At 36.5% G+C, this 26,230-nt stretch overlaps 6 protein-coding genes across 8 annotated transcripts; 3 read left to right on the top strand and 3 right to left on the bottom strand.

Moving 5' to 3' along the window:
- Positions 1 to 1,215: 1,215 nt before the first annotated feature.
- Positions 1,216 to 2,684, top strand: LOC111478765 (aquaporin PIP2-1-like). The gene is made up of 4 exons (XM_023123208.1): positions 1,216 to 1,683; positions 1,757 to 2,052; positions 2,135 to 2,275; positions 2,366 to 2,684. Exons 1-4 carry the CDS (start codon positions 1,377 to 1,379, stop codon positions 2,474 to 2,476), a joined length of 855 nt encoding a protein of 284 aa, XP_022978976.1. The 5' UTR covers positions 1,216 to 1,376; the 3' UTR covers positions 2,477 to 2,684.
- A 1,638-nt stretch (positions 2,685 to 4,322) lies between these two features.
- LOC111478388 (aquaporin PIP2-2-like) lies at positions 4,323 to 5,781 on the top strand. Its single transcript, XM_023122610.1, has 4 exons — positions 4,323 to 4,727; positions 4,818 to 5,113; positions 5,196 to 5,336; positions 5,429 to 5,781. The coding sequence occupies exons 1-4, from the start codon at positions 4,430 to 4,432 to the stop codon at positions 5,546 to 5,548; spliced, it is 855 nt and encodes a 284-aa protein (XP_022978378.1). The 5' UTR covers positions 4,323 to 4,429; the 3' UTR covers positions 5,549 to 5,781.
- A 1,326-nt stretch (positions 5,782 to 7,107) lies between these two features.
- LOC111478389 (aquaporin PIP2-1-like) lies at positions 7,108 to 8,416 on the top strand. Its single transcript, XM_023122612.1, has 4 exons — positions 7,108 to 7,462; positions 7,548 to 7,843; positions 7,911 to 8,051; positions 8,136 to 8,416. The coding sequence occupies exons 1-4, from the start codon at positions 7,156 to 7,158 to the stop codon at positions 8,253 to 8,255; spliced, it is 864 nt and encodes a 287-aa protein (XP_022978380.1). The 5' UTR covers positions 7,108 to 7,155; the 3' UTR covers positions 8,256 to 8,416.
- A 4,905-nt stretch (positions 8,417 to 13,321) lies between these two features.
- On the bottom strand, positions 13,322 to 14,135 carry LOC111478533 (60S ribosomal protein L12-1). Its single transcript, XM_023122828.1, has one exon. It carries the CDS (start codon positions 14,042 to 14,044, stop codon positions 13,544 to 13,546), a length of 501 nt encoding a protein of 166 aa, XP_022978596.1. The 5' UTR covers positions 14,045 to 14,135; the 3' UTR covers positions 13,322 to 13,543.
- A 1,205-nt stretch (positions 14,136 to 15,340) lies between these two features.
- On the bottom strand, positions 15,341 to 18,131 carry LOC111478720 (CASP-like protein 5A2). The gene is made up of 3 exons (XM_023123142.1): positions 17,634 to 18,131; positions 16,552 to 16,684; positions 15,341 to 15,788 (listed from the first exon to the last, which is right to left on the bottom strand). Exons 1-3 carry the CDS (start codon positions 17,846 to 17,848, stop codon positions 15,597 to 15,599), a joined length of 540 nt encoding a protein of 179 aa, XP_022978910.1. The 5' UTR covers positions 17,849 to 18,131; the 3' UTR covers positions 15,341 to 15,596.
- A 2,193-nt stretch (positions 18,132 to 20,324) lies between these two features.
- On the bottom strand, positions 20,325 to 23,507 carry LOC111478394 (auxin response factor 18-like). 3 transcript variants are annotated; one of them, XM_023122626.1, is made up of 3 exons: positions 22,261 to 23,507; positions 20,915 to 21,673; positions 20,325 to 20,658 (listed from the first exon to the last, which is right to left on the bottom strand). In XM_023122626.1, exons 1-3 carry the CDS (start codon positions 23,299 to 23,301, stop codon positions 20,599 to 20,601), a joined length of 1,860 nt encoding a protein of 619 aa, XP_022978394.1. In that variant the 5' UTR covers positions 23,302 to 23,507; the 3' UTR covers positions 20,325 to 20,598. The 3 variants fall into 3 exon arrangements, with proteins under 3 accessions (XP_022978394.1, XP_022978393.1, XP_022978392.1); XM_023122625.1 differs by having other exon boundaries at positions 20,325 to 20,700; positions 20,824 to 21,673; XM_023122624.1 differs by having other exon boundaries at positions 20,757 to 21,673.
- Between the last annotated feature and the right edge of the window lie 2,723 nt (positions 23,508 to 26,230).

Raw genomic sequence — 26,230 nt, forward strand, 5'->3', positions numbered from 1 at the left:
CTTTGTAAATTCCTAGTCTCCTACCCCTTTTGTGTGGACAAAATGTTCATAAATTTTTCTCGACCTATATCTAATGGGGTCGATGTATTTATATGTTACAATATAAATTTTATCTGTTGAATGAAATTATACATTTTTTTCTCATTTGGGAGAAAATTTCTAATATCCCTTCAAAATTCTAAAAAAAAATAGTAAATGTTTACTAATATAATGGCCCATATTAATTAAAAAATAGTTTTAAAATATATCAAAGAAAATAAATTAAATTCGATAAAACGAGTAAAATTACTCTGGCATGACACGTGGTTAATCAATAGCCACAGCTTTTTTTCTTTTCTATTCCAAAACCTGTTTTATTATTATTATTTTTTTAAATAATGCCATTAAAAATTGATATTTTGTTTTTATATAAAAAGGCAATGCGGAGAAGGGGAGATAAAGGAGTGGCCCAGTTGGAGATGGACGGTGGATATTGATTTGATTGGTCGTTTCAATCATGCCTCACCGACTTACTCGCACGAGACTGTATCCTGCAGCCGGGATTCATCGCCTAATACGTACACCAATTCCACAATATTACAAATTAATGAATTATTTTTCATTATTGGACCATTTTATTTTAAAATAATCACAATGATAAATAACAACCATACTTTATTAAACTTTCAATTTATTCTATTTTTTAAAAATTAAATTACTTATTTAATTCCACATTGTCCTAGTCTCATCTCCTATACTACATGACATTCTAGCCTGAACGGGCATAAACATGATTTTGACGATTGGTCATATAAGTAGTTGGCGTCTCTGTTAACTGGCTCTTCGCAAACTCAACAATATAAGTTGAGGCTGATTTCAAGTCTCTCGACTCGTGTTCACGTTTTTAATAAGTTAATATTCTATCTGATCTAATATAAAATAAAAATATATAATGTATTATAATAAATTAAGTGCTTAAGTTAATAATTACCGAACTTCAAATTTTTATATGAAATGGAATAATTAAACCTAAAACATTAGATGAAGATAGAACACATTAAACCGAAATAATTAAAAGCTTAATATTAATTAATTACCGACTAGTTTCAAGAACCTACCAGAAAGGAAACGACAAGAAGCGAAGAAGCGCCGCCCGCTGCCTGTGAGTGGCAGAGAGAGAGTTCACGAAAAGCAACAGAAAAGAAGAGAACAAAATGGGGCGGCGCAAGAACACCATAAACTTTTCATGATCCTCAAATTTCCAGTCTTCAATCCACTCCTCCTTCTCCTACTATAAATATACATTCCCATTCCTCTGTTTTTCATCCTCAATCTGCAAATTCTGCTCTGTTTTTCGAACCAATCAGTTTCCCAGATTTGAATTTCTTGTTTGAAGCATGTCGAAGGATATTGAAGCCGGAGGGCGTGGTGGGTTTAGCGGCAAGGATTACCAAGACCCGCCGGCAGCGCCATTGATCGACGCACAGGAGTTTGCTCAGTGGTCATTTTACAGAGCCATTATAGCCGAGTTTGTTGCTACCCTTTTGTTCTTGTATGTCACGGTTCTCACTGTCATTGGGTATAAAGTTCAGAGTGATGTTGACAATGGAGGCCAGATTTGCGGCGGCGTAGGCATTTTGGGCATCGCTTGGGCCTTCGGCGGCATGATTTTTGTACTCGTTTACTGCACCGCCGGTATTTCCGGTGAGTTCAATGAATCAAAGAGCGAAAGATTAATTTAATTTTTTGTTACTGAATATTGTTGGGGAATACGCAGGGGGACACATAAATCCGGCGGTGACATTTGGGCTGTTCTTGGCTCGGAAGGTGTCGTTGGTGAGAGCCGTATTATACATGGCGGCGCAGAGTTTGGGCGCCATTTGTGGGTGTGCGTTAGTGAAGGCATTTCAAAACGGCCACTACAATGAGTACGGCGGTGGAGCCAATTCGCTCGCCGACGGTTACAGCACCGGCACCGGATTAGCCGCCGAGATCATCGGAACCTTCGTTCTCGTTTACACTGTGTTTTCCGCCACCGACCCGAAGAGAAATGCCAGAGACTCCCATGTTCCGGTAAGAAATTTGGAACCCAACAAAACCCAACAAAACTGATTAGAAAACCAGAAATTAATGGCTTATAAATTCAAAATGAAAGGTTTTGGCGCCACTCCCAATTGGGTTAGCGGTGTTCATGGTTCACTTAGCCACGATTCCGATCACCGGCACCGGTATCAACCCAGCTAGAAGCTTCGGAGCTGCAGTGGTGTTCAACAAATCCAAGCCATGGGATGATCAAGTACATACAAAACCAATTTGCTGTTCATTCTAGATTTGAAGTAATATATAATATATGTGTATATATCTAACGTTTGGCATGTTTGAACAGTGGATGTTTTGGGTCGGACCCTTCATCGGAGCTGCCATTGCTGCAATTTACCATCAGTTCATATTAAGAGCAAGCGCCGGCAAGGCTCTGGGATCATTCACAAGCTCCTGATTAATGGGCGCCGCCGTGTTAAATAATGATTTACAAGCTCCTGATTAATGGGCGCCGTCGTGTTAAATAATTAGGCAAAAAATGCCTATTTGGTTTTAATTTTGCTTTCTGTGTTCTATGTAATTACTTAACATCTCATGATGTTGTTTATATATAAGTACGTATCCAACCATATTCAAAGTAACTAATGAACTTAATTATGGTCTAATTTTATCTTTTTGGGTTTTTTTTAATAAATAGTATTTATTATTTAATAATAATAAAAAAACAGGCAACTAGAATTAAAAAAAATAATAATAATAATAAAATAAAAAATTTGTACTTTAAAATTATAATATTCTTTTTACAATATACTTTTTATTAAAAAATTAAAAAAATATAAATGTTAAATATAATTTACAAAGTTACATATAAAAAATGAGGAACGTTGAATTGACTCTGATACAATATTAAATGAACACGACTCTCCACAATGACATATGATATTATCTACTACTTTCAGCTAACACCTCCACTCGAACGAAGATTTAGGGCATGACTTTGATATCATGTTAGATGAACATGACTCTCCTAGGATGATATTCTCCACTTTGAGAATAAGCTCTTATGACTTTGTTTTAGGCTTCTATAATGAGTATTTCTTGATTATAAACACATGATCATTTCTAAATTAACTGATGTTTGACTTTCATCCAAACATACCAACCCAAATATAGTATTTTATTATTAGTTAAAAATAATAATAATTAACATTATCACCATCACATTATTAGTTTTAAACAAATCCATAATTAATATATATATATAATTCATCCAACAAAAATAATAAAAAAAATTACTTTTTAGAAAAAAGATAGGAAAAAAATTATAATGACATCCCAACGGCTACCGCCCATCCAAGGATGAACTGACAAACCCTATGATGCACTAAAATTTCATCCATAAAAAAAATGTTTTTAATTGTTTCAATGAGCAATAAAGATTCGACACGTGGATCACCCAGAACCACAAATCTTACAAATTCCTAGAATTTTTTCCACGTTGAACATTTTGTTGACTGGACCGACCATAAATTTGAGGTAATAATAACATTGATGATTGCGTTTATTACGTGGCACGACTTAATTGGTTCGTAATTTCGACAGTGGTGGACCCTCTATCAAGATGGACGGTGGTGGTTTATTGTATAATGGATTTCATTTAGTCGGTTCTGTCACTCATCAGCTCTCACCGACGGCTGTCCCACTTATTCCCACGTGACTTATATGACACTAACCTTTCTTTTCTCTTTTTAATTTTTTTTAGCTTCGAAAATGTATTTTTGGTTCTTCCGGTTAGTTCTGGACACAGCAAATCTCGATAATGATACGATGAAGAATAATCCTCCATAGCTTTATGACTGAAGCCCATTGAGCCACTAATCACGCTCTCGTCACGGGCAGTGGTTCATTTACTTCTTGTCTCTTCAGAATTCAAGGACACAATTGTATAACCTATACAACAAATCCTGTTTAAGTAAGGTTGTATAACTGTGTTTTTGAGTTATAAGGAGACCAGAATCGAAGTCTAGTGGATGAATCACGGTCTTGTGACTAAAGGATGATTAATGGCCGAACCGTCTTAAGTCCTACTACTTGGTTTGTTGGAATGGTTGTCCAAACATAAACTTTAATATTTGAAAAGAATTATATTAAAAGATAATGTTTATTATAGGGATGATGTAATAATTACTGGAATGGGGTCGGCAAAATGGGGCGGCGAGAAAATTCCATAAGAAAATTGAATTAATTATAATCTAAAGCCATCACTGATCAATTCATGTTTCGAACCCCCGAATATAAATCCCCCACTTCATCCCTAACCTTCATCACTCCCCTCTGCAACTCCTCTGCTTTCAAATCCAAATTCCTTCCTCCATTTCTTCTTCAATTTCTCCCACAAGGAGCAGTAGCCATGTCTAAGGATCTCGAAGCCGGTGGGTTCGCTACCAAGGACTACCAAGACCCACCACCAGCACCATTGATCGACGCCGACGAGTTCACTCAATGGTCTTTTTACAGAGCCATCATCGCCGAGTTCGTCGCCACGCTTTTGTTCTTGTACGTCACTGTTCTCACTGTCATTGGCTACAGTAACCAGTCCGACACCAAAAACGGCGGCCAAATCTGCGGCGGGGTCGGCATTCTTGGCATCGCTTGGGCATTCGGCGGCATGATTTTCGTCCTCGTTTACTGTACCGCTGGAATTTCCGGTGAGTTTAGTTTTCTTATTTTCCTCTGTTTCTCTCTCTGTTTACTCTGTCCGTTGGTAAAAAAGTTGCCTTTTTTGTTGAACTTTGCAGGAGGGCACATTAACCCGGCGGTGACTTTTGGGTTGTTTTTGGCTCGGAAAGTGTCTTTGGTTAGAGCAATTCTTTACATGGCGGCTCAATGTTTGGGCGCCATTTGTGGGTGTGCTTTAGTGAAATCGTTCCAGAAGGCTCATTACAATGAGTACGGCGGTGGAGCCAATTCACTCGCCGATGGGTACAGCACCGGCACCGGCTTAGCCGCAGAGATCATCGGAACTTTCGTTCTTGTTTACACCGTCTTCTCCGCCACCGATCCCAAGAGGAACGCCAGAGATTCTCACGTTCCTGTAAGTTCATTTAATGCCTCAAATTGAGTTCAGCTGGGAGCTTAATCCATTAAACTAACCTTTTTCCAACTCAAAATTGAAGGTTTTGGCGCCACTCCCAATTGGGTTCGCGGTGTTTATGGTTCATTTGGCCACCATTCCGATCACCGGGACCGGCATCAACCCAGCTCGAAGCTTTGGAGCCGCCGTGATCTTAAACAAAGACAAGCCATGGGATGACCAGGTAACTAACTTCATCTTTTCCCCTAATCCTGCTCTATTATAAGATTGTTTTCTGTAATTGAAGCTTATTTGTTTTGTTTTGTGTTTGAGCAGTGGATCTTTTGGGTTGGCCCCTTCATTGGAGCTGCCATTGCTGCAATTTATCACCAAATCATACTGAGAGCAGGGGCAGTTAAAGCTCTGGGATCGTTCAGAAGTTCCACCGCCGTTTAAATCTAATAATACAAATCTATGTTGTTCTTCGTTTGGGGCCAAAATAAGTGTGAATTTTCTTTACCCAAATTCCCGAAGGCACTGGTTTTTATGTGTGCCTTCTATCCATCAATCCAATCGCTGTATTTTCTTTAGCTTTTCCTCTGTTTTTGGCCTCCGATTATGTAATTCTCGCCTCTGTTTTAATGCAAAGTTCGATCCAATCAACTGGGTCATGCCCACAATTATAATCATATAATGTGTTACTTTTGAGATCATGCCTAGATTAAACGAGGAAAAATTGCTAGCGAGAGAGGAACGAGTGCTAGTGAGAGTGCTTGGGCCAAAAGGTGGGTGGATTGTGAGATTTCACATCGATTGGAAAGAGAAACGAGTACGACACTGGGTCACTAAAGGGTGGCTTGTGAAATCTCACATTGGTTGAAAAAGAAAACGAAACATTCCGTGTGGAAACCTCCCCTACTAGACACATTTCTCATATATTTGCTAGCGTAGGTCTGAAGCTGTTACACTATTTCTCATATATTTTATGCAAATTTCATGCAAAGTATATAATTTTTTTCATATCGATAACGAAAATTTTGACAAAGTTATCGGTTAATGCCAAATAGATTTTCATGTCATTATCGGACTTCACAAGCATCAAACATGATAATAAACGTTATATATGGGTCGAGTATGTTTGGGTTTGGAGTCTTTTTCAGACTCAAATCAATTATTTAGATGGTAAAATTTTGCTTACCATAGTCAAATTTTAATAAACCATTTTTAGTTATTCCACAAATTCAAAAAAGCTTTTGCTCAACATATATTCATACGAAGGAATAACTTAGGAATACTTTATTAATGGAAATTTAGACTAAATTAATTAAAAATTAAAAAAATTGAATTATTACTTTATCTAAAAAAAAATAAGTTACTTAATTTAAAAATATATTTAATATTTAGTTTTTATTTTATTTTAAAATGGTAAATATATTTTTTATGTTTAGAAAACGTAAATTTATTTGGAACTCAAGATAACTTAGTTTCAAGAAAAAATAAAGTTTATTAAAAAAAATCAAATTTTTTTAAGTTGTAAGGAAATGTTTAGAATTTTATTTTATAAACCAAAATTACATCCAAAATTAATATTTTTTAAATAGTTGAATGGTATTATTGAGAATTCTTGCATATATTATATGTTTTATTTTTCATAATTATTATTTTTTTCTCTCTAAAATAATAGATGGCATGCAAATGGGGCATGATTTTTCGTAAGAAGGAAGAAACGTGGCATGAATCTTGCATTAAAATAATAATAATAATAATAATTATTATTATTAATTATTATTATTTCCTGGTTAAATAATAGGTGGCATGTAAATGGGGATATATTTGTAAATGAACCTCAAAATATTGATTTCTAATTATAGCAAATAAATTTCGAAACAAAATCAAATCGGATAAAGTAGAACTAATTTTAGACAAAATGAATATAATATTGTTATTTTGAAAATCTAGGAATATTTATTTTATTTTTTTTAGCTTTAAATATATCACCTATTCAATCTTTGAAGCACTACCTTCCAACATAACTCTCCTCTGCTTCCAAGACAGCAGGAGCAATGTCGTCTAACAGTGTGTTTGAGCGCAGAAGCAATGGTGGGTTGGCCGCCACCGCCAAGGACTACCAAGACCCGCCGCCGGCTCCGTTAATCGACGCGAGGGAGTTCACTCAGTGGTCCTTTTACAGAGCTATCACTGTCGAATTCGTCGCCACACTTATGTTCTTGTACATTCTTGTTCTCACTGTGATTGGCTATGACACCCAGTCCGCGACCAATGTCTGCGGCGGCGTCGGCGTTTTGGGCATTGCCTGGGCCGTCGGCGGAATGATCTTCGTTCTCGTTTACTGCACCGCTGGAATTTCAGGCGGGTTTAGTTTTCTTCTCTTGCTCTGTTTTTTTCCCCTTTCTCTCTCTCTCTGTCCGATTACCCTTTTTGTTGAACCATTCAGGAGGGCATATTAACCCGGCGGTGACATTTGGGCTGTTCTTGGCTCAAAAAATCTCCCTAATCAGAGCTGTGTTTTACATTATGGCTCAATGTTTGGGCGCCATTTGTGGGTGTGCGTTGGCTAAATCATTCCAGAAGGCTTATTACGTTCGCTACAGAGGTGGAACCAATATACTCGCCGATGGGTACAGCATCACCACCGGCTTAGGCGCAGAGATCGCCGGAACTTTCATTCTTGTTTACACCGTCTTCTCCGCGACCGACCCCAAGAGAAACGCCAGAGATTCTCACGTCCCTGTAAGTCAGTTAGTTTTGAGTTTTGTTTGGGTTTACCATTGAACTAATTTCGTCTCAAAATTTCAAGGTTTTGGCGCCACTCCCAATTGGATTCGCGGTGTTTATAGTTCATTTAGCCACCATTCCGATCACCGGTACCGGCATCAACCCAGCTCGAAGCTTTGGAGCTGCAGTGATCTATAACAGAACGGAGGCCTGGGATCATCATGTAACTTTCTTCCCCAACTTTTCTGTTTAAGCATTTAGATCTCTGTTTGACAGATCGTCTCTGATGTTTGGTTTTTTTTAACAGTGGATCTTTTGGGTTGGGCCGTTCGTCGGAGCTGCCATTGCCGCAATTTATCATCAAGTCATAATTAGAGCAGGAGCTATTAAAGCTCTTGGATCATTCAGAACTTCCTCCGCCCTATAAATCTGATCCAAATCTCGTTTCTAGAATCAAAATGAAAAATGTGTTCTTTACTTTTGCTTTTGCCTCTGTTTTCCTCTTCCAATTATGTAATTCCGAGTTCATTTTTGTGCTAAACTACGTTTTAATCTTATTTAATCGAGACTTTTAGTTGTAGTTTTGTTTATGATGTCTGAAAAGTCTGAGTTGAATCAAATTCATAAAGATTTCATTTAGTTGAACTGAATCTAACCCATAATATTCATAACTCATCTCAACTTTAGATCTGAAATTGATAATAATTTGGGACAGAAAAAAAGAAGAACAAGAAGCAAATCATGAATATTTGATATAATCAAATTCACGACACAGTATATACACACATATATACATAGTTATATTTACAAAAAGAGAAGCTTTTGAAGTAATATGTACATCAACGTTGTGATAATGGATAACTAAAGGAGCTGGTTATGAAGAAGAACAGCTGCCAAGATGTGTCCGACAAGAAACTGCCAAGATCTGGTGGGGGTGAGGAGTTTAGGAGTCTTGATCGTACTGATCCTCTGGGGTTTCTTCTGTGATGGGTTCCAGTGAAGGAACGGTGGAGGGTTTGTTGGGAGAAATGATGGGAGATGGCGCAACTTCATTGATCAAACCCCCCAAGTTTCTTACTAATTTCTTTCCCATTTTCCACCTCAAATTTCTCTGCAACTTTCTTTTGTTTGTGTTTGATTTGTATGAACCGATTTGTTTGGTTTTCCTTGTGTTTGTGTTTGGGTCTGTATATATAGTGAAATGAAATGGAAAGAGGCGTGGGGGTAACGATTGGATGGCAGCCTGCACATTGCCTCTTACTATTTTTGAACTTTTTATGGATCCTTTTATGGTATCCTTTAACTTCCCCCTTTACCTAATATGGGTGCCTTTGCAACAGCCCACGAGTTCGATCCCAAGGTGCAATTAGGTCCCGTTACACCTTGCATATTTGGAATATGTAACAACATAAGTCCATTACTAGCTATATTGTAATGAAGGACAAATGGGTCCAAACGAGGAGGATAAGGAGGCTTAGCTGCATAAGCAATTAACAGATCAAAAAACAAATGAAGGACACACAGATCAGCTCTCTTTGTTGAGAGACGATGGATGAAGAAGATGACCCAAAACATCAAATATTTATACAAATATTTCGAATCTCCCACGCTGTCATAAAAAGCTGTTTAGAAAGAAAATGCTTTTGACCTCACGGAAGAATTTTATAACATGAACTAGTTGAGTTAAAAATTAAATCTTTGAGTCGGTCTCTAGTTTAGTGTAATTACGGGTTTAGTCGAAAAGATGTTTGGACTTAAGGGTTTGTGTATTCCTTATCCCTAAAATCCTATTTGGATCTAAAATAATTTAAAATTAAGAAATAGGATTTGGTTGGTTTATATTTAAATCTAAAATATGTTTAATGTATGTAATTTTGCATCTTCCTTGCGTTGGAAAAGGGTGACACTTATGTTTGTAACAACGGGAACAGAATTTTTTCAATTCCAATCGACTAGGCATATTGTGTCTAGTAATATATCTGGAAATTCCCTCGAATTCCTTATTAACACCATTGTAAGTACATTCCAAAATAGTTGTTGCTCATCTTTACTCTTGGCCATGAACCTCCCAAAACCCTAAACCCTAAAACCCAAAAACCCCAAACCCCAAACCCCAAACCCCAAACCCCAAACCCCAAACCACAAACCCCAAACCCCAAACCCCAAACCCCAAACCGTGTACATTTTAAAATTTATATTTGTATGATCTATGAATTTTCAAAAGTGTTAAATAGGTCTGTATTTAAGAAAAATTAATTGTTCTTTTAAATATAAAATTAAAATTTAGGTTTAGTGGAACAATAAATTTTAAAATTGTTGAAAACTCAAACACCAAAATTGTAATTTAATTTAAGTTTTTAGAAAGAAGGTTAACCATGGGGCACACAATGAAGAGTTTAATAGTATACTGATAAGAGACTGATCAATGGCATGTTAGTGGTTTAGTACCAGTTATATGAGAGCTCCAATTCCGAAAGTGAAAGAATAACCCAAGATAACAAAATATAAGTAGCATCTCGGATATAAACTCATTAGAACTGGAACATATCAATTAAACTAGAGCATGAAGAGATTCCCCTCCTCTTTTTATTTTGTTTTTTGTTTTAAATATTATTTATGTTTCTTTGACTAAAATGTTGAATCTTATTTCTTCAAAATATGTTACCTCATTGTCTCTCTTTCAATTTAAGTCATCATTTTCTTCTACTTGTTCTTCTAATTAATACTGCATTTCATCATTTTCTTCTACTTCTTCTTCCTCCAAAATAAAATTGAATAAGAACACCAAAAGTGCCCAAGGATTAAAGAGAAACAAGCAAGAACTAAGAAACTCCATTAATAAGAAGGCCCAAATCTTATAATTGAATAAATATTACACCTATGCAAACTACAGTTATAAAATGGGCAGAATAGAGAGAGAGAAGGAAAGAAAAGGCTACGACTCTTCTTTCTCATTGCAGTCCTCTGTTTCTTCCTCTTCTGTAATGGTCTCCAAAGCAGGGCACACAGACGCCCTGTTTGGGAGAACATACAAAGCTGGTGCTTTCTCCATCCAACTCAGAATCTGAACCTTCTCACACATTGTTTTAAACCCAGAAATGAAGCTTGATCCTACACCTCGAAACGGGAACTCGAACGATTGGCCGAACCGAGCTCTGGTTCTGAGAGAAGTGTGAAGATGATCGGCTTTGATGGGGGAAGTGGGGAGTGGAGTTCTTACTTATAAAAAGGGGTAAAACCGAGTGGGTCAACAAACCAAACCACATGGGAAGTAAACAATTACGCCCATGGCTTTCATCACATGTGAAAAAGATTTGTTTTTTTTTCCACATACAAACTCTGCTCAATAAACTACACCATGTGAAACAACATAATGGGAACGGAATGACCTGGAATTCCAACTATATTGGGGGTTGTTGGCTCGGTTTGGGAGAAAATGTTTATTAAATACAACCTTTTTCCCCATCATCTTTACACTTGTTTTGTTCTGCGATGCTTCAATCTCTTTAGAACCTGCGAGTGAAATCAGCCATTGCAACAGTTGCATTTCAAACAGAGATGCAAGGCATACGATCATCTGAATCGGATTTCTATTCACAAGAAAAGGATTGAAACTATGAGAACTAGTAATGAATAAATAGAAAAGGGGACTGAAACTGCAAAAACTAATGAATGAAATGGGTTTATGAATCCTCATCATATTCCTCTGCAACATCTTCTTCGACAATGGGTTCCAACGATGGGATGGGAGAGGGTTTCGGTCGGTAAGTGATGAGAAATGGAGCAACCTCAACCCAAGAACTCAATTTCATGACGTACTTCGGCATTGGTAGAGTGAGTTCCTAGGGAATGAGGGAAATTGCAAAGCTTTCTAATTTATTTCAATCTTCCCTCTTCCTCCTCTACAAGTAGAGAGAGAGAGATTTGATACTTCTTTCTAGTGAGATCAAAACAAATGACAATTCACCTCTTCTAATATACGATGGAAGAAACCCAACTGAGAATTGAGTTTGTTATGAAGATGGAGGTGGTTCACACAGACAGATGAAGGGAAGGTAAACGGAAGCACAGAAAAATAAGGAAAGCAATTGCTTAATAAGGTAAAGACTGAATGAAAGGTGATTTTTAGATGCACGTGGAAGAATGCAGAGGAATGGTCAGAAATAGAAACTCAAAAACAGTATCCAACTCCTATTTCTAGCGTTCTTGTTTGAGAGAAACAACAAAGCCCACAGATAACAGAATTACCAAAAAACTAGAATCACTTTCGGGATGTACGTTTTAGTTTCAATGGTTTAAAAGGTTCTATTCCAAATGAAGAAACCAATGCACAGGGAGAACTTAAAACTACTCTTTCTAGGTCACTACAAAGAAGTTGACTTCAATGATCTTATTCTTATTAGTATGAAGTGGAAGAAAGGATCAAGAAGGAAATACTAGAAGCGTTTATCCAAGCAGAAATCACCATACAGATTTGACTCAAAATCCTGAAAGACAGCATGCAAGTTACACAAAATCCAGTATTCTACATAGATATAGACGAAAAGAAACTACAAGCAGCAAACGAATATATCTATGAATTAATGTCATTAATTAAATAAATTAAAGATAACCATTGATGTCTTAAAGAGGCAACTGATTACATGATTCACAGTTGCTATTTGTTCAGAATGCAGCCAATCTAGTTTGCTACACCAATCCATAGTTCCTGAAGAATAAGAAATTTCCTGAAAAGATTGCTCGGCATAACCAAACAAATTATGAACTGCCCCAGTATATTGATGGAAAGATAAAAGATTGTATAAGGTGTCCTTCGAGGAGTGGCTAAACAATCAAGACTACAAACACACAAAAAACAATATACTAAAAATTATCAGAACAAAATAGCAACTAATGATATCAATCAAATCAACATTAATAGTAAATCATGGTTTAACAGCTTCATCATGCCAAAAAAAAAACCTTAGTTTCAAGTCTAAAGAGGTTAGGAAAATTAGTATTTATCAGTTCTTCAACAGTACAAAAAGAATTCCAGATATGCGACTTCTTTTTGTAATATCTAGAAACATGTTTTTCATATGAGTAAATGCACAGGCACCTTGATTAGCAGAAGAAAATAAAGGCCACAACAAGCTCACAAATTGGGCTACATCTTGATGATTCAAAATGTCAGCTGTCTCATAAAATTACCCCATGTAAGTGTAGTGCGATATTCTAGGACCAAACTACACAAGATTTAACCAGATGCTTAAAATGATTACGGACTTAAGAGAGTCTACAGACAGATCGCAGGACCCAATTCATCTGGAAAATATTGTTTCCAATGAGGAAATATGATGCACAGACGAATTACAATCAACACAAAGAATGCTAAATAATAACGCGACCACTAATTCAAGATCAATGAACAAACAAAAATGAAACCGCCTCCAGAAAGAAAACTTATGACCTGCGTTCAGATTAACGAAGGAATCATAAAAGGGATATTCTCAATAATACAACCGGAAATGCAACGATTTGAATAAAAAACAAAGAGTCCAAACTTCAATTCAAAATGGAACCACAATGCTTTCATCCACGAAATGAAATGAAACAACTTTCCAACATTAAATAAATCCTTTTATCCGTAGATAGTCATTTGAAGAGAGTAAAAAGAGACATTTAAATATTCAAAATTGAAACTACAAAATAAGTTCGAAGGCGAAAAATTCACTCTCAATTCTGGGGAATTTCAACATCCCCATCAGTAATTTCCTGCTGCAAATCCTTCGGGTCCTTACCGTCGACCGTACATCCAACAGAAACGCAAGTACCGAGTATCTCCTTGACGGTTCCACTGAGATCCTTAGCCATAGACCTGGGGCTCATAACCCTAGCGATCTCAATCACATCATCAAGCGAGATATTACCATTGTGCTTGATGTTCTTGGTCTTCTTTCGATCACGCTCAGGCTCCTTGAGGGCCTTGATGACCAAAGCAGCAGCAGATGGCACCACCGAGACCTTGGCTTGACGGTTCTGCACAGTGAGCTTGACAGTGACCCTGAGACCCTTCCATTCCTTGGCCGTCTCCTTGGCAATGTCTTCTCCGATCTTCTTAGGGGAGAGACCTAGAGGACCGATTTTAGGAGCGAGAGAACTGGCCGCTCCGACCTCACCTCCAGTAACTCGGACGAAAACATCGACAACCTGAGAAGGATCGAACTTGGGCGGCATAATTGAATAATAGGATCAGTTGAATTGAATTTCTGTGTTCAGAGGCGACGGGCGGAGGCGAAGATCGAACTTCAAAGACAGAGTAAGGCATTGAAGGAACGTATAAAAGCTAGGGTTTTACGGATTGGGAGCCGTGAAATTACTCAATTCTCCTTTCTCATCCCGCTATCACTTACGTTTTGGGCTTTCTGGCCCATTTTTCTTTTTCTCCCCCAGAAAGGGCCCATTATTAAGGCTATCGATTTTGTTTTTTTTTTTTTTTAAGTCACAATTTAAAATTTTAAAAATTAATTTTTCTTAGTTTTCAAATCTTGTTTTGTTTACAAGTTTAAATTAAAATGATGCTCATAATTTTTAAATATAATCCTTTTAACTCTTCTAAAGAAAAAATTTCAAAAACAAAAACAACTTTTTCAAAATTATTGTTTTTATTTTTAAAATTTAGCTTCAATTTTGACATAAAAATAAAAACACAAATAAAAGAAATCAATCCATGAAATAAGTGTTAACAAAAAAAAAATTAAAATTTGAATGTTGATATCAAAATTTGGGTTCATAAATTTCATTTTTCACTTTAAATATAACACTACGACGCTTCAAACTACAAATTAGTCATCAAATCCATTATTTCACATTTGTTGTACTAAAAAAATAGTCTTAATTTTGGAGACAACAGAAGCTATTTGGTTAGGTCAGTTCTCAGCTCATGTGCAGTATGTTGTAGCAAAAATTTTCCATGTGACCAAACAATTTAGCTAAATTAGCTCTAACAGATGACACTGGTTGTCTTGTTGTCCATCTCAATCAATTGGTCAAATTGCATCAATTTTTTATTTTTTAAAAAAAAAACATTATATAAAATGGACATAAACACGAAACTTTAACAACAACAATACTTCTCTCTAATCTCTATCTCTGAGTATTGAAACTTTGACAAGTTTAAGGTAGCTTTGTGGAATAGATAATATATATATATGGTGGGAAGGGAATTGCACGATATTAATTTCGAGACCTAAAGAGATGAAGTACCCATCGTTATTCACCTACCCTTTAGCAGAAATATGGAGAAAAAAGAACAGCATCATCAAATTCAATGAGATATTGATATTGTTTTGTACATGAGATCCTAATTTACCTAGACATAACTCGACTAATCAAGTAATATGAGAACAATCAAGAGTTTAGAAGTCTAAACTACCCCACTCACACTTTTTGTTGAACTCAAAATAAAAAAAAAAACAAAAAAAAAAACTAACTTTTTAGTTTTGTTGACTTGGCCCTTCAACTATTTGGAAAGAAATCCCAAGAAAGATGAGAGTTGGATTGTGATGATAGTGAGAATTTAAGGCTAGACTTGCCTCATCTGTGAGGGAAAGAGATTGGTAAAATGAAGTGATTTTATTCACTCATTATTATCTCAATTCTCAATCAAACCCATCAAAAACCTACACGTGTACATCAAAATTTCCAAATTTGCACGGTATAATTTAGAAACAAAAAAGTAGCTTGTGAGACAATAACTAAAAAGAAGCTAACTTTCTCCTATGGAATCTCACCGAGAAGCTAATGACCAAAAGTTCAAGAGAAATGAAGGTGAAACAGCAAACCAGCTAATGAAGGCCATTGCAGTAGCGGACTCGAATTGCGCACAGTGGTTAACGCCACACTTGTTAAGATCGTTGCCTATGAGAACAGTAATCCCAGCTGATGAGCATGCAGCAGAAAATGTAAGGGTGGATGTAATCTGCAGGAAGACACAGTTCGTTATCTATATCCACGATTATAATTGCTAATTGAACTTTAAGAAATTGAATAAACTAAAGTTATATTGGTTTAACAAGTTGATTCAAATATAAGAATCAATATCATACTATATTATGATTACCAAAGAGTAGAATAACATGTCAGGCTCATTCCTTCGTATTGGTAGACTCAGCATTCCATTGGGATGCTTTTTCTATTACAACTCACAAATAGGCGAACCCAAATAAGCTCCTTGAGTGAGATTCCATTTCGATTGGAAAGAAGAACGAGAACCATCAAGGCCGTTGAACCTTAAGGGGGTGGATTGTGAGATCCCATATCGTTTGGAGAGGGGAACAAGTGCCAGCAAAAATGCTGAGCCTCAAAGGGGGTGAATTGTGAGATCTCACATCGGTTGAAGAGGAGAACAACACATTCTTTATAAAGGTGTGGAAACCTCTCCCTAATAGACGCGTTTTAAAAACTTTGGAGGGAAGCCCGAAAGGAAAAGCCCAAAGAAGACAATATCTACTAGCGGTGCGCTTGGGCTGTTACACATGGATTTTCATTTCTCATTGTTGATTTTTGCATTTTTGCAAACCAAGCATAACCACAGTATCCAATAAAAACTAAATGTCAATCTAAGAATTTTATGAAAACCGTGTGACTTCAACAAGCTCCTGGATTGCACATCACGTATCAGACTACAAATCTAAGATGCATGCAGATCTAATATGTGTGCTTGGCATGCAAATTATTCTTACCGCATCACCAATGGTGAATAAACCAACTATTGAGCAGTTTTGCAAGCTTCGTCTGACTAACAAGGCATATGCATCAACTACTGCCAATGAAAAGCTCCACAAACATTGCAAGCCAGCAGCAGCAACAAGATATCTGAGATAAATGATAGACCATTATAATTGCATGTGAACAATTGAACACAAAGTTGATGGCTCAAACATACAAGATATCTAAAAATCACAAGTTTTGATCATGAATAACATTCTCCAACAGAACAAACTTCTTCGTGAGAGAAACAACTAATCAGTTTTCGGTGTCCTAAAGAAAAATGCTAGAACAGAAGATGAGATACCTTCCGAACTTTCAAAAACCAACCAAGGTTGCAAAAAACTCCGGTTGGTATTAATAGAATGATGAAAATTACCAACGAAAAATTCTTGATCACAAGCAGTGTTGTTGAACTGACGTGAAACGTATAGAAAATCTTTTCATCGAAAATTTGAACTTGATCATGAGCTGAATAATCGACAAACAGCTATTTGCTGAAAGAAAATAGTGATTTCAATAGTGTTTTTCTTATCCACTCTGTGGGGAAAATAATACAGCACTAACAATAATAAATCCCTCGAATCCTCAAACAAAACTGAACGACACAAGACTCTTGATTTCCTTCTTGTTGAACACGCTCAAATTTAAGGCGACAACTTTTCTACGTGTCTATTTGCACTTCCCTCTGTACCCGAGGGCTACATCGCGACTCACAACACATCGAAAACGCTAGACCTCGGCGATAGTGTAATACAAGTTATTGCTATCACCATCAACAGAGGTTAAGGTCCATCCCTAAGAATATTGGACAGGAAGTACAATTACCAAAGACCTGTTCTTGGGCAGAATCATTGGCAAGTAAAGACGAAAAAACACGCGTTCTTAATGGATAAAATATTCTGAACGACGTCGAAATCACGCTAAATATATCTAAACTTAACCAGCATCCTAGTTTCAGCTCATTGATTCTGTAACGTGCAGATTATCACAAACAAAACATCGAAAAGTTACACAGAGCCGGACACACTGAGACAAAAATTGAAGAATTACGTACCGAAACGCCGTGACGGAAGGGAAATCACTAGTGGTGGCCATAACACACAGAGAAACTGCAGCAAATATGAACTGAAGGAGACGAAGTGCAAGTCCACCTGTTGTACCAGGCATACCCTGCACATCCTTCATCCTAACTCTCGGCCCATTGTGTACCGCTCCTTCCGTTAGTGGTGGCGCCTCAACTGGATGCACCGAAGGCCGGCTCACGTTCATCACGTATCTAACTGTTCAAACAATAAGCTGAAACAAAAGTTCTTTCGCGTTCATTCCATAATTCAGAACCCTAATCGGTCGCAGCCGAGCCAACACAGCACAGAGAGAAAGATGAAGAAGTATAGCCACTCAGTCGAAGGCCGTGCACTCTATTCAATCAAAGAGCGAGTGGAAGATCCGAAGTCCATAAAATCGTCATCGCCTCCATCGAAAACAGACACCGGCCACCACTTTTAGTAAGGAAGCGAGTAAACACCGAGAAAGGGGAAGCAGCAGCCACGGCCAGAGGTGTGGAAGAAATTCGAATGGGCCGTACATGGGCCGACCCATTCCAAATTTCTGAAAAGTTTATTGGGCTTAAATATATAATGGCTCATTTCTTAAATTTCCACAAACAAATGCGACATGTCGCTTTCTTAGTCAGGAACGAGATCAGTGTCGGCATAGTTATGCGTTGGGATGTCGGTCAAGACCGTGGATTTTAAGTTGACAACAAAATGTGGGGCCCACCGCACGGGTGATGTTTCGGATGCCAATAAATTAAATAATAATACCATTTCCCGTCACCACCTTTTTTGTTTTTACTAATAAAATAAATATTATTTTGCTGTTTTTAATCTCTACGGATTTAAATCATAAACTTTTAGTTTCATCCAATTCAACCTTAAATATATAATTTTTTTTTTTTTATGTTTGGTTCAATTCATACGTGTATACCAATTAGGTTAGAAAAATCTTTTGAACTAACTCGATCCAATTCAATTGACCTGAGCAAACTGAGTTCACAATTTAAATCAACTTAACCCTCTTTGTTCGAGTAGGGATGGGTTGGTTGCCAGATTATTTTTTTTAATTATACTTATCCACCGTACATAATACATTAACAACTAAAATTTCATAAATCTCAAATATTAAACCTTTGCGAGTTACAACACATTACTAATATGCATTACAAATGTTAAATATTCTTAAATCTTTATAATAATCTCAAAAGTGGGGTATGATGAAGTTGGGTTGTAACTCGACCATAAAAAATGGCAATCCATAAATTAATCAAAATTTTCGATTTTTAAAAAATTCAGCTCAACCCAATAAAAAAATCTAATCAAACCCAAACCAAGTTCGGGTTGATAGGGCTATCGAGTCATTTGAACACCCCTAGTTTAGTTTTCGTTGGTTTACTCACTAATTAGTAAATAAGATGTCAATTATCATTACAACGCTTGATAATTCAATTTTCACTTTTACAATCACGGAACGAAAAAATTTGATCAAAAGTATCAATTATCATTCTATCGCTCCATTATTGTTTTATTAACATATACGTTTATATACGTAACTCAATGTTTACTAGCACGTGAAATTTGTCAGTTTTATTTTTACTTAATTGATTAAAGTATATATTCTCGCTAGTAATTATTGAGAATTTGAACGATTGACTTAAATGAATTAAAATAATGTTTACCTGGTTTTTAGGACTTTGGATCTCTCAAAAACCCTAAGAAAGAAGACTGACGTGACCGTAATTCTAAAGCAAAGGAAACCCTAATTAAAGGCGCACATGATTTTGTTGGTCTCGCTGTTTTATTGCCTATTTGCTGAAACGGTGCCGTATTTGGTGGCGAAGAAACTTAACATAAAAAAAATAAATAAAATGGAAAGGGTTTATGTCTTCCTCAGTTTGAATTGAGGTTTTTTTTTGTTATTTATTTGGTCTTTTAAATTTATAAATTTATTTCTTGAATTACAAATCTATTTCTCGAAAGTATTAATTTAGGTTTATTTTATCGGTCAATTAAAAAAAAAATCGAAAAAGTAAGAAATAAATTTGTATTTAAAAAATAATAATATTTATTGAAAAAACAAATAAAACGAAAAGGTAAAACCAAACCAAACAGTCCACACGACGAAACGCCGGGTCACAAGCAGCGAGCCACTCCGCCCTCAATGAGATGACGTCAGACACACGTGAATCTTTATGAAACCTCGCCACGTAAGCTCCAAATGGTCCCACATTCAACGTGTCATAAATAATGAGATTTTTTATTTTATTTCATTCCTTCATTATTTACACAAATAAGAAGCATTTAATAATTGTGACATGTCAAATGTTGAATACAATTATAATGTTTTTTTCCATAATTTCCAATATTTTATTTTTAATTGTTTAAAACCATATTCTAATTTTGACTTTCTATTGATAATCCCTAATCCCAATAGAAATAAATTAATATATTTTAATATTTAATTTATTGCCCCACGAGACTCATAATTTTCTCTTTTTTAAAAAAAAATTCCAACCCTCATAAAAAAAAAAAAAAAAAAAAAAAAAACCTTGTACTACTTCCCAATCTCTCTAGCTTGTTTCGGTAGAGAGCCGGTCAAAAAGATTGAGAAAAATCGATCATTCGTAACCACTGATCAAGGATGTCTCGTGAACGCGAGACAACGGCTAACACATGAGGAAGTAAGCAAGTTTCAAAATTCAAACATTCCCTCCACAAGTTGGATTGGGGAACAAACTAATCATTATAAGCAAAGCCAAAATAATGAGCTTTCACAGTTCAAAATACCTTGAATATTAGCAGCAGCTCCCTGATATTCACCATTTGTACAATTGAAATCAACTCGCCGAATTCGTAACAGGTGACAAAGAAGAAAACGAAAGAAAAACGAACTACGTGCGAAGGCTCTTTGCGAGAGAGTAGTTCATCCCGAGTCAGAGAAAAGTAGCTTGCTCTAACCTCCTCCTAAATTGTTACTTCTGAATCTATAGAATTGTCAATCTTCTTGCTGTTTTGATGAAGTCGCTGAAACAGAAAACGAAGCGTTAATCGATCGGAGATGCAATGGAAACGATAATTTTAAGGCAATATTTCAGTGTTGCAGAAGGGAAGTAGAAACGTGCCTGAATTGTTCGTCGCCGACGTGCTTGACAGCACCGGAAACATCACGGTACAAGACATGGTTCAATGTCTCTGAGTTATCTATATCAAACATGTTTCCAAGTTTTGTGTACAATTCTTCATAAGACCCAAGTGAAGAAAGATCAAGGGTGCGACCTACATCTTCTGATTCCATGAAGACTTTACAGTGGCCTGGATCAACGTTAGGCTCGACTTCTTGCCGATCATCCTTGTAACATTGGAAATTTTCGCAAGACGAGGCTTCCAATGGACGTTGTTGATGCAGAGAAGATCCAGAACCATCAGCGCCTTTCTCCATTCTATCTCCATTTCCTTCTGGCGAGCTATTTCCAGTACCAACTGAGGAAACAGTATCGCCGGAGTAGGTTTGAGACATATGCAATTCGGTAAGTATGGGTCGACCAAAAAGTATTAGTTGAGGAGTCTTTACGCCGTCGCATTTCTTCGAGGCTTGAGTAGAATGTGCCATGGTTAGCAAGCAAGATACATTTTCACTCATACTTGGCTTTTCAGTCATTGCATTACAAGAAAGTGTAGCTGACTCAGCAGCTGGATCGGGTGATCGATAACCAATCGGAAACAAACCTGAGTGCAATTTACTGAGATGAAAATCTGATAAGGATAGACCAAAATGAGCATGCCTGGCTCCCTGCATGCCAGCAGAGTTGTTGTCGGGAGGACAACCAAAAGGGCTGCCGGAACCGTGGAGATAACTAGAGAACAATGGCATAGGAGGCAGGTTATCGAGGGGGAAATCAGGGTGTTGTGGATGTCTGAACTTTTTCCTTGGAGATGAGAATGGGGCAATGTGTATGGGAGACATGTTCGATACCGATTCGACCAACCACGGGCTAATGCGTTTCACATTCTGAAGTAAATCCGGTTCATCCCAAGTAACCTGCAACGAACATGTTATTAGCAAGTTAGAAGGTAAGGATTCTTTCGAGTTTTCCCTCAAGATTTTTAAAACGTGATTACTAAGGAGAGATTTCTATACCCTTGTAAAAATGTTTCGTTCTCCTCTCCAATCGATGTGGGATCTCACAATCTACCCCTTCAGGGACCAAGTGAACTTGCTGACACTGGTTCCCCTCTCCAATCGATGTGGGATCTCACAATCCACCCCCTTCGGGGCCCAATGTCCTCGTTGGCACACAGACTGGGGTCTGACTTTGATACCATTTGAAACAACCCAAGTCCACCGTTAGCAGATATTGTCCTCTTTGAGCTTTACTTTTCAAACTTACTCTCAAAGTTTTTGAAATACGTGAGACGTTTCCACACTTTTATAAAGAATGTTTCACTCCCCTCTCCAACCGACGTGAGATCTCACAGTTTTCAACTTAGCATCATATCTTAACAAACACTCAACTTATAAACATCAATGTTCTAAAGCAGACAACATATTCATTCCTGAAACATCATGTTCTGAATACATTGATTACTAGCAATGAATGCAGACAAGGAGAAAAGAACAGTGTTTACCAGAAGAAGCCTCCATGGTGACTCTGGCCAGCGTAGTGGGTCAGCGACCTGAACCGAATTGACGGTCCCCATGAACCAGCTAATACGAGACGAGTCCTCGGTTTCGAAGGCCATCTTGAACCTCATACCTGAGCACCACCGGATCTGCAACGCTGCTTTCACCAGTGCTGCCTTGACACAGAATTCAGGAGTGCTAGCTCTTGGGTAGAATACTATTTCGAAGGGCTGCCCATTTGCAGCAAGTGTAGCAGCTTCAATTACTGATTCAGCCTTCACTTTCCCCTTTCCCATAAGACTTTCATTAGCAGAGAAAGCTCCGTAAGGGACTGCACCATTCCATCCACACGACGAGTCTGGACCATCTCCAGCTCCCCTCTTCGCCCGCCTAATCCCGACGCAGAGATCACCATTTTCAGCTCTCAAGAACACAATGGAATCCCCGGCAACAAGCTTCTTATGGTTAACAAAACTACTCCAGCCAGTGGTCAAAAGATGCCGCCGAGGCGTCCCCCTATAAATGTGCCTGAATTTCCATGTCTCGCCATGAACATCCTTAGCAAGAATGGTCTGAACCGGCGGATCAGCAGAGTAATCCAACGGAGGGAAGATGGTTTCTGCACAATACCTTGGAACAGAGAAACCCCCTCCATTGTTAGCATCAGACTGAGTCAGTGTCTTTGCAAACGAAGTTGGCTTATCCTGTTCAGACCCATTAAGCCGCCCAATTCCATCATCAAAATCTAGTTCACTTCCATTTATGGGTATCAACCTAAGTTTGGCAAAGACTTCGTCGGTGTCAGGATCCGCAAGGAAATTGATAGCAGAAACTCTGCAAAGGGTATATGAAGGAAGCTTCGGACAAGTCCTGAAATCAACTGGGGGGGCACAAGCATGTTCGGCATGGCCTTGAGGAAAATAGAAAACCCTGGCGTTCACCGGCGGCATGTGAACCATTCCTCCCGCACAGGCATGCCATAGCTGAGGATCTAAACATTTCTCCATCTCCCTCGATTTCTCTTTCGAATCCATAAACGTAATCATCTCAGATGAAGGCAATCAATTGCTGTGTCAATCAGGGAAAACCCCCACATGAGAAACACAGATTACAGCGCAAAACCCACAAACTCAAATTGGGTAAAACCCTCTTTGATTCGAAACTCGAACAGAATCAAAACAAAAATGAAAACCCAGAGAGGAATCAGAGGTGCTCAAAAGAACGTGGTATCAATAATCATCTGGTTCTTCGTGTTGGTTCTTGTTCAAGGATTGAATGAGTGAGGAGTGAGTCGATGGCCGACAGAGAGGCAGATAAAAAAGCCTCGGACAGTCGCAGAAGAGAAGAGAGAGACGGAAGCTTTTGGATCATCAGGATCATGCAAGTGTTAAGAAGCAGAGAGCAGAAGTAAAAAAAATTAAAAAACAAATTAAAAAACAAATGGAAATAAAGGGATTTCTTACCTTTTTCTTCGGATCTGAAGAAAGAGTGCGAGGCTATGTTGAGGAGACACCAAAAAAACAAAGATCTTTAAAACCCATCCTATCCTTTTCCTCTCTCTTTCTCTTTATTTTATTAAAAAATTTCCAACTCTCTTCTCCTTCTCTTACATATTTGATTTAGTTCAAACAACTGGGCCACAATTAAGAGTTAGTAATTTTTCTTTTCCTCCTCCTAACGATAATAAATACATTATATCGTATGTAATCGTTTTTTATTGAATTGTTCGTTAAAATATTTGATATAGATTATTAATTAACCACAAACTTTTACGCTTCTTTAATTTTCAAAATGGATAAAAAATCGATTGATACTTCTTCGTGAATGGTAATAAAAAAAACAACCCATAAAATTTAGGAATTTTTGTTTTTACAGTTTGTATATGGAAAAAGCAAAAATGAAAAAAACATTTACCGTTTTAATTATTTTAGCTCTAAGAAATGGTAAAAATGGTAAAATCAACCGTTTTTGTAGGTTGTGGATAGTTGTTATGTCGTGTATTTAAACGTGGCTCAACATAATGTATTAAAAGTTTCATTTTTTTCACCCTAAAATTTAAATTTATTTCAAAATAACTCTTAGGTCAACCATTTAGTTAGAATGAATATTAAAAGGTGACGTGACAATGACCTATAAAAATTTCATTATATCCTTAAATTTTTAGATGTGCTTCAATTATTTCTTAGCGAATAAAGGCGAGCAACGAAGGGAGTGTGTTTTTCTCCCGAGTTATGTTTGGATATACCTTTCGTTTTCTATATTTTTCTCCATCATAAATTTTAACATTATATATCCAACATTAATTTGGTGGAACGAATAATTTTATCTCATAATAAAAAAATTACGTGTTGTGTTTAAAAAGAAAAAAGAAAAAAGAATTGCGTGACAACACCGACGAATCTGTGGAGTTGACGCGCGTCGGCCTGGTCTTCGAAGCTGTAGAATCTGTTTTTAATTGAAACATGAAAGTAGAGATTCCATTTTCAAGGGCCAGTTTTTTCTACTACGACATAAAAAAATATTAAAAAAAGTGAAAAATATGGACGCTCTTAACCAAGCGCGTGGGGAAAGTGGTCGAGACAAGTATCATGTACTTGCTGTACTAACGGTCGGATGATTCAGATCTCGGTGCGCGGTAAAAATAACTGACCCATTTTACCTTTTTCAATGGTCAAATTCTATATATATTCTTCTTTTATTATTTTTACACACGTGGTTAATAACTCCCTTAATATTCCTTTTTAGTTTCTTATTTAATTATCAAAATTCCGTACTCATGAAGACCTAATTCCAAAATCCTATTAAAATATTACATTTTTCTTTTTATAAAATTTTAACAATATTTTTTATTATAAAATTAATGTACACAAATTTATTTAGCGGAGATTAAAGACAAAATAATTATTTTTCTTAATAAAATTTAATTTTATATCAAATAATTTTTTAACTCCATTAAATTATATATATATCTTAGTTTCTAATAAAAAATTTATGAACTTATAATATATTTTTCAATCTTTTAGATGCTTTTTAATAATAGACATAAAATGATTGACTTATATATTATTTATATATAAGTTTTTATTTATTACACATGTGATAGAAAAGTACTAAGGAAGAATATGTCACGTCTAACATTAATATTTTTACACATTTATTTTGTAACGCTGAGATACTGTTTTAGGTGGGGGATCTTTAGCGTTTATTATGTTCCCTATAAATTTCTTACCATAATGGTAAAAAATAGTTAAGATATAAGTAATCATTTATATCGTCATTTTAGTACGAAGATTTTGGATATTAAAATGAAAATTGCATATTATGATTTGAAGTCATGAGCTCGTTCTTTTGCAATTATTGTGTTTAGATTTGCATGTTAAAGTCATTAAGCAGTATTGATCAAACTATCGTGTAGAGTGATTCAAATCACAAGTTTTATTTACTCTTTATTTTAATCATTAAGGCAATCCATACCAAAACTTTCACTTTAATTGATTTTTTATTGTTTGTGGGGTTCTTGGATAATTTAGATGTTTAATTTTTCAACAAAATTGTCCGATCAAATCCGAAGATGTTCACAACCATTTAGATTTCTTCTCAAGTAAAGTTTATAAGATTTCAAACTTGTAACTTTTATTATATCATATTTTTGTGACGTAACAGTATAATCTCATTGCTAGCATATATTGTTTGACTTGTCATCGTCTCATTGCTAGCAATATATTGTCCACATTAGCATGTTACGCATCGTCGTCAACCTCACAATTTTAAAATATGTCTACTAGGGAGAGATTTCCTCCACACCCTTACCCTCTAACTTGACGTGGGATCTCACACGTCAGGTCAAAAATTTAAATCTTTAACTTTTACCCATTAAAAAACTATAAATATTACTTTAGACATTTTTTTAATCAACCAAGTAGGAATTTAGAGAATTGAGTCTTTGATCTCGAAGAAAGGAGTACTTATCAATTA

The sequence above is a fragment of the Cucurbita maxima genome, unplaced genomic scaffold (assembly GCF_002738345.1).
Source record: "Cucurbita maxima cultivar Rimu unplaced genomic scaffold, Cmax_1.0 Cma_Scf00004, whole genome shotgun sequence".
NCBI classification, from domain to species: Eukaryota; Viridiplantae; Streptophyta; class Magnoliopsida; order Cucurbitales; family Cucurbitaceae; genus Cucurbita; species Cucurbita maxima.

What these genes read in the sequence shown, in the direction of transcription:
- LOC111478720 (XM_023123142.1), bottom strand. Translation starts at nt 17,848, where the DNA reads ATGAACGTGAGCCGGCCTTCGGTGCATCCAGTTGAGGCGCCACCACTA. An exon ending in CCTTCCGTCACGGCGTTTCG is followed by an intron (nt 16,685 to 17,633) that starts GTACGTAATTCT and finishes CATTTATCTCAG; the next exon opens with ATATCTTGTTGCTGCTGCTG. An exon ending in TATTCACCATTGGTGATGCG is followed by an intron (nt 15,789 to 16,551) that starts GTAAGAATAATT and finishes GTCTTCCTGCAG; the next exon opens with ATTACATCCACCCTTACATT.
- LOC111478394 (XM_023122624.1), bottom strand. Translation starts at nt 23,301, where the DNA reads ATGATTACGTTTATGGATTCGAAAGAGAAATCGAGGGAGATGGAGAAA. An exon ending in CACCATGGAGGCTTCTTCTG is followed by an intron (nt 21,674 to 22,260) that starts GTAAACACTGTT and finishes TGTTCGTTGCAG; the next exon opens with GTTACTTGGGATGAACCGGA. An exon ending in GTCGGCGACGAACAATTCAG is followed by an intron (nt 20,659 to 20,756) that starts GCACGTTTCTAC and finishes TTTCTGTTTCAG; the next exon opens with CGACTTCATCAAAACAGCAA.
- LOC111478533 (XM_023122828.1), bottom strand. Translation starts at nt 14,044, where the DNA reads ATGCCGCCCAAGTTCGATCCTTCTCAGGTTGTCGATGTTTTCGTCCGA.
- LOC111478388 (XM_023122610.1), top strand. Translation starts at nt 4,430, where the DNA reads ATGTCTAAGGATCTCGAAGCCGGTGGGTTCGCTACCAAGGACTACCAA. An exon ending in CTGTACCGCTGGAATTTCCG is followed by an intron (nt 4,728 to 4,817) that starts GTGAGTTTAGTT and finishes TGAACTTTGCAG; the next exon opens with GAGGGCACATTAACCCGGCG. An exon ending in CCAGAGATTCTCACGTTCCT is followed by an intron (nt 5,114 to 5,195) that starts GTAAGTTCATTT and finishes TCAAAATTGAAG; the next exon opens with GTTTTGGCGCCACTCCCAAT.
- LOC111478389 (XM_023122612.1), top strand. Translation starts at nt 7,156, where the DNA reads ATGTCGTCTAACAGTGTGTTTGAGCGCAGAAGCAATGGTGGGTTGGCC. An exon ending in CTGCACCGCTGGAATTTCAG is followed by an intron (nt 7,463 to 7,547) that starts GCGGGTTTAGTT and finishes TGAACCATTCAG; the next exon opens with GAGGGCATATTAACCCGGCG. An exon ending in CGGAGGCCTGGGATCATCAT is followed by an intron (nt 8,052 to 8,135) that starts GTAACTTTCTTC and finishes TTTTTTTAACAG; the next exon opens with TGGATCTTTTGGGTTGGGCC.
- LOC111478765 (XM_023123208.1), top strand. Translation starts at nt 1,377, where the DNA reads ATGTCGAAGGATATTGAAGCCGGAGGGCGTGGTGGGTTTAGCGGCAAG. An exon ending in CCAGAGACTCCCATGTTCCG is followed by an intron (nt 2,053 to 2,134) that starts GTAAGAAATTTG and finishes TCAAAATGAAAG; the next exon opens with GTTTTGGCGCCACTCCCAAT. An exon ending in CCAAGCCATGGGATGATCAA is followed by an intron (nt 2,276 to 2,365) that starts GTACATACAAAA and finishes ATGTTTGAACAG; the next exon opens with TGGATGTTTTGGGTCGGACC.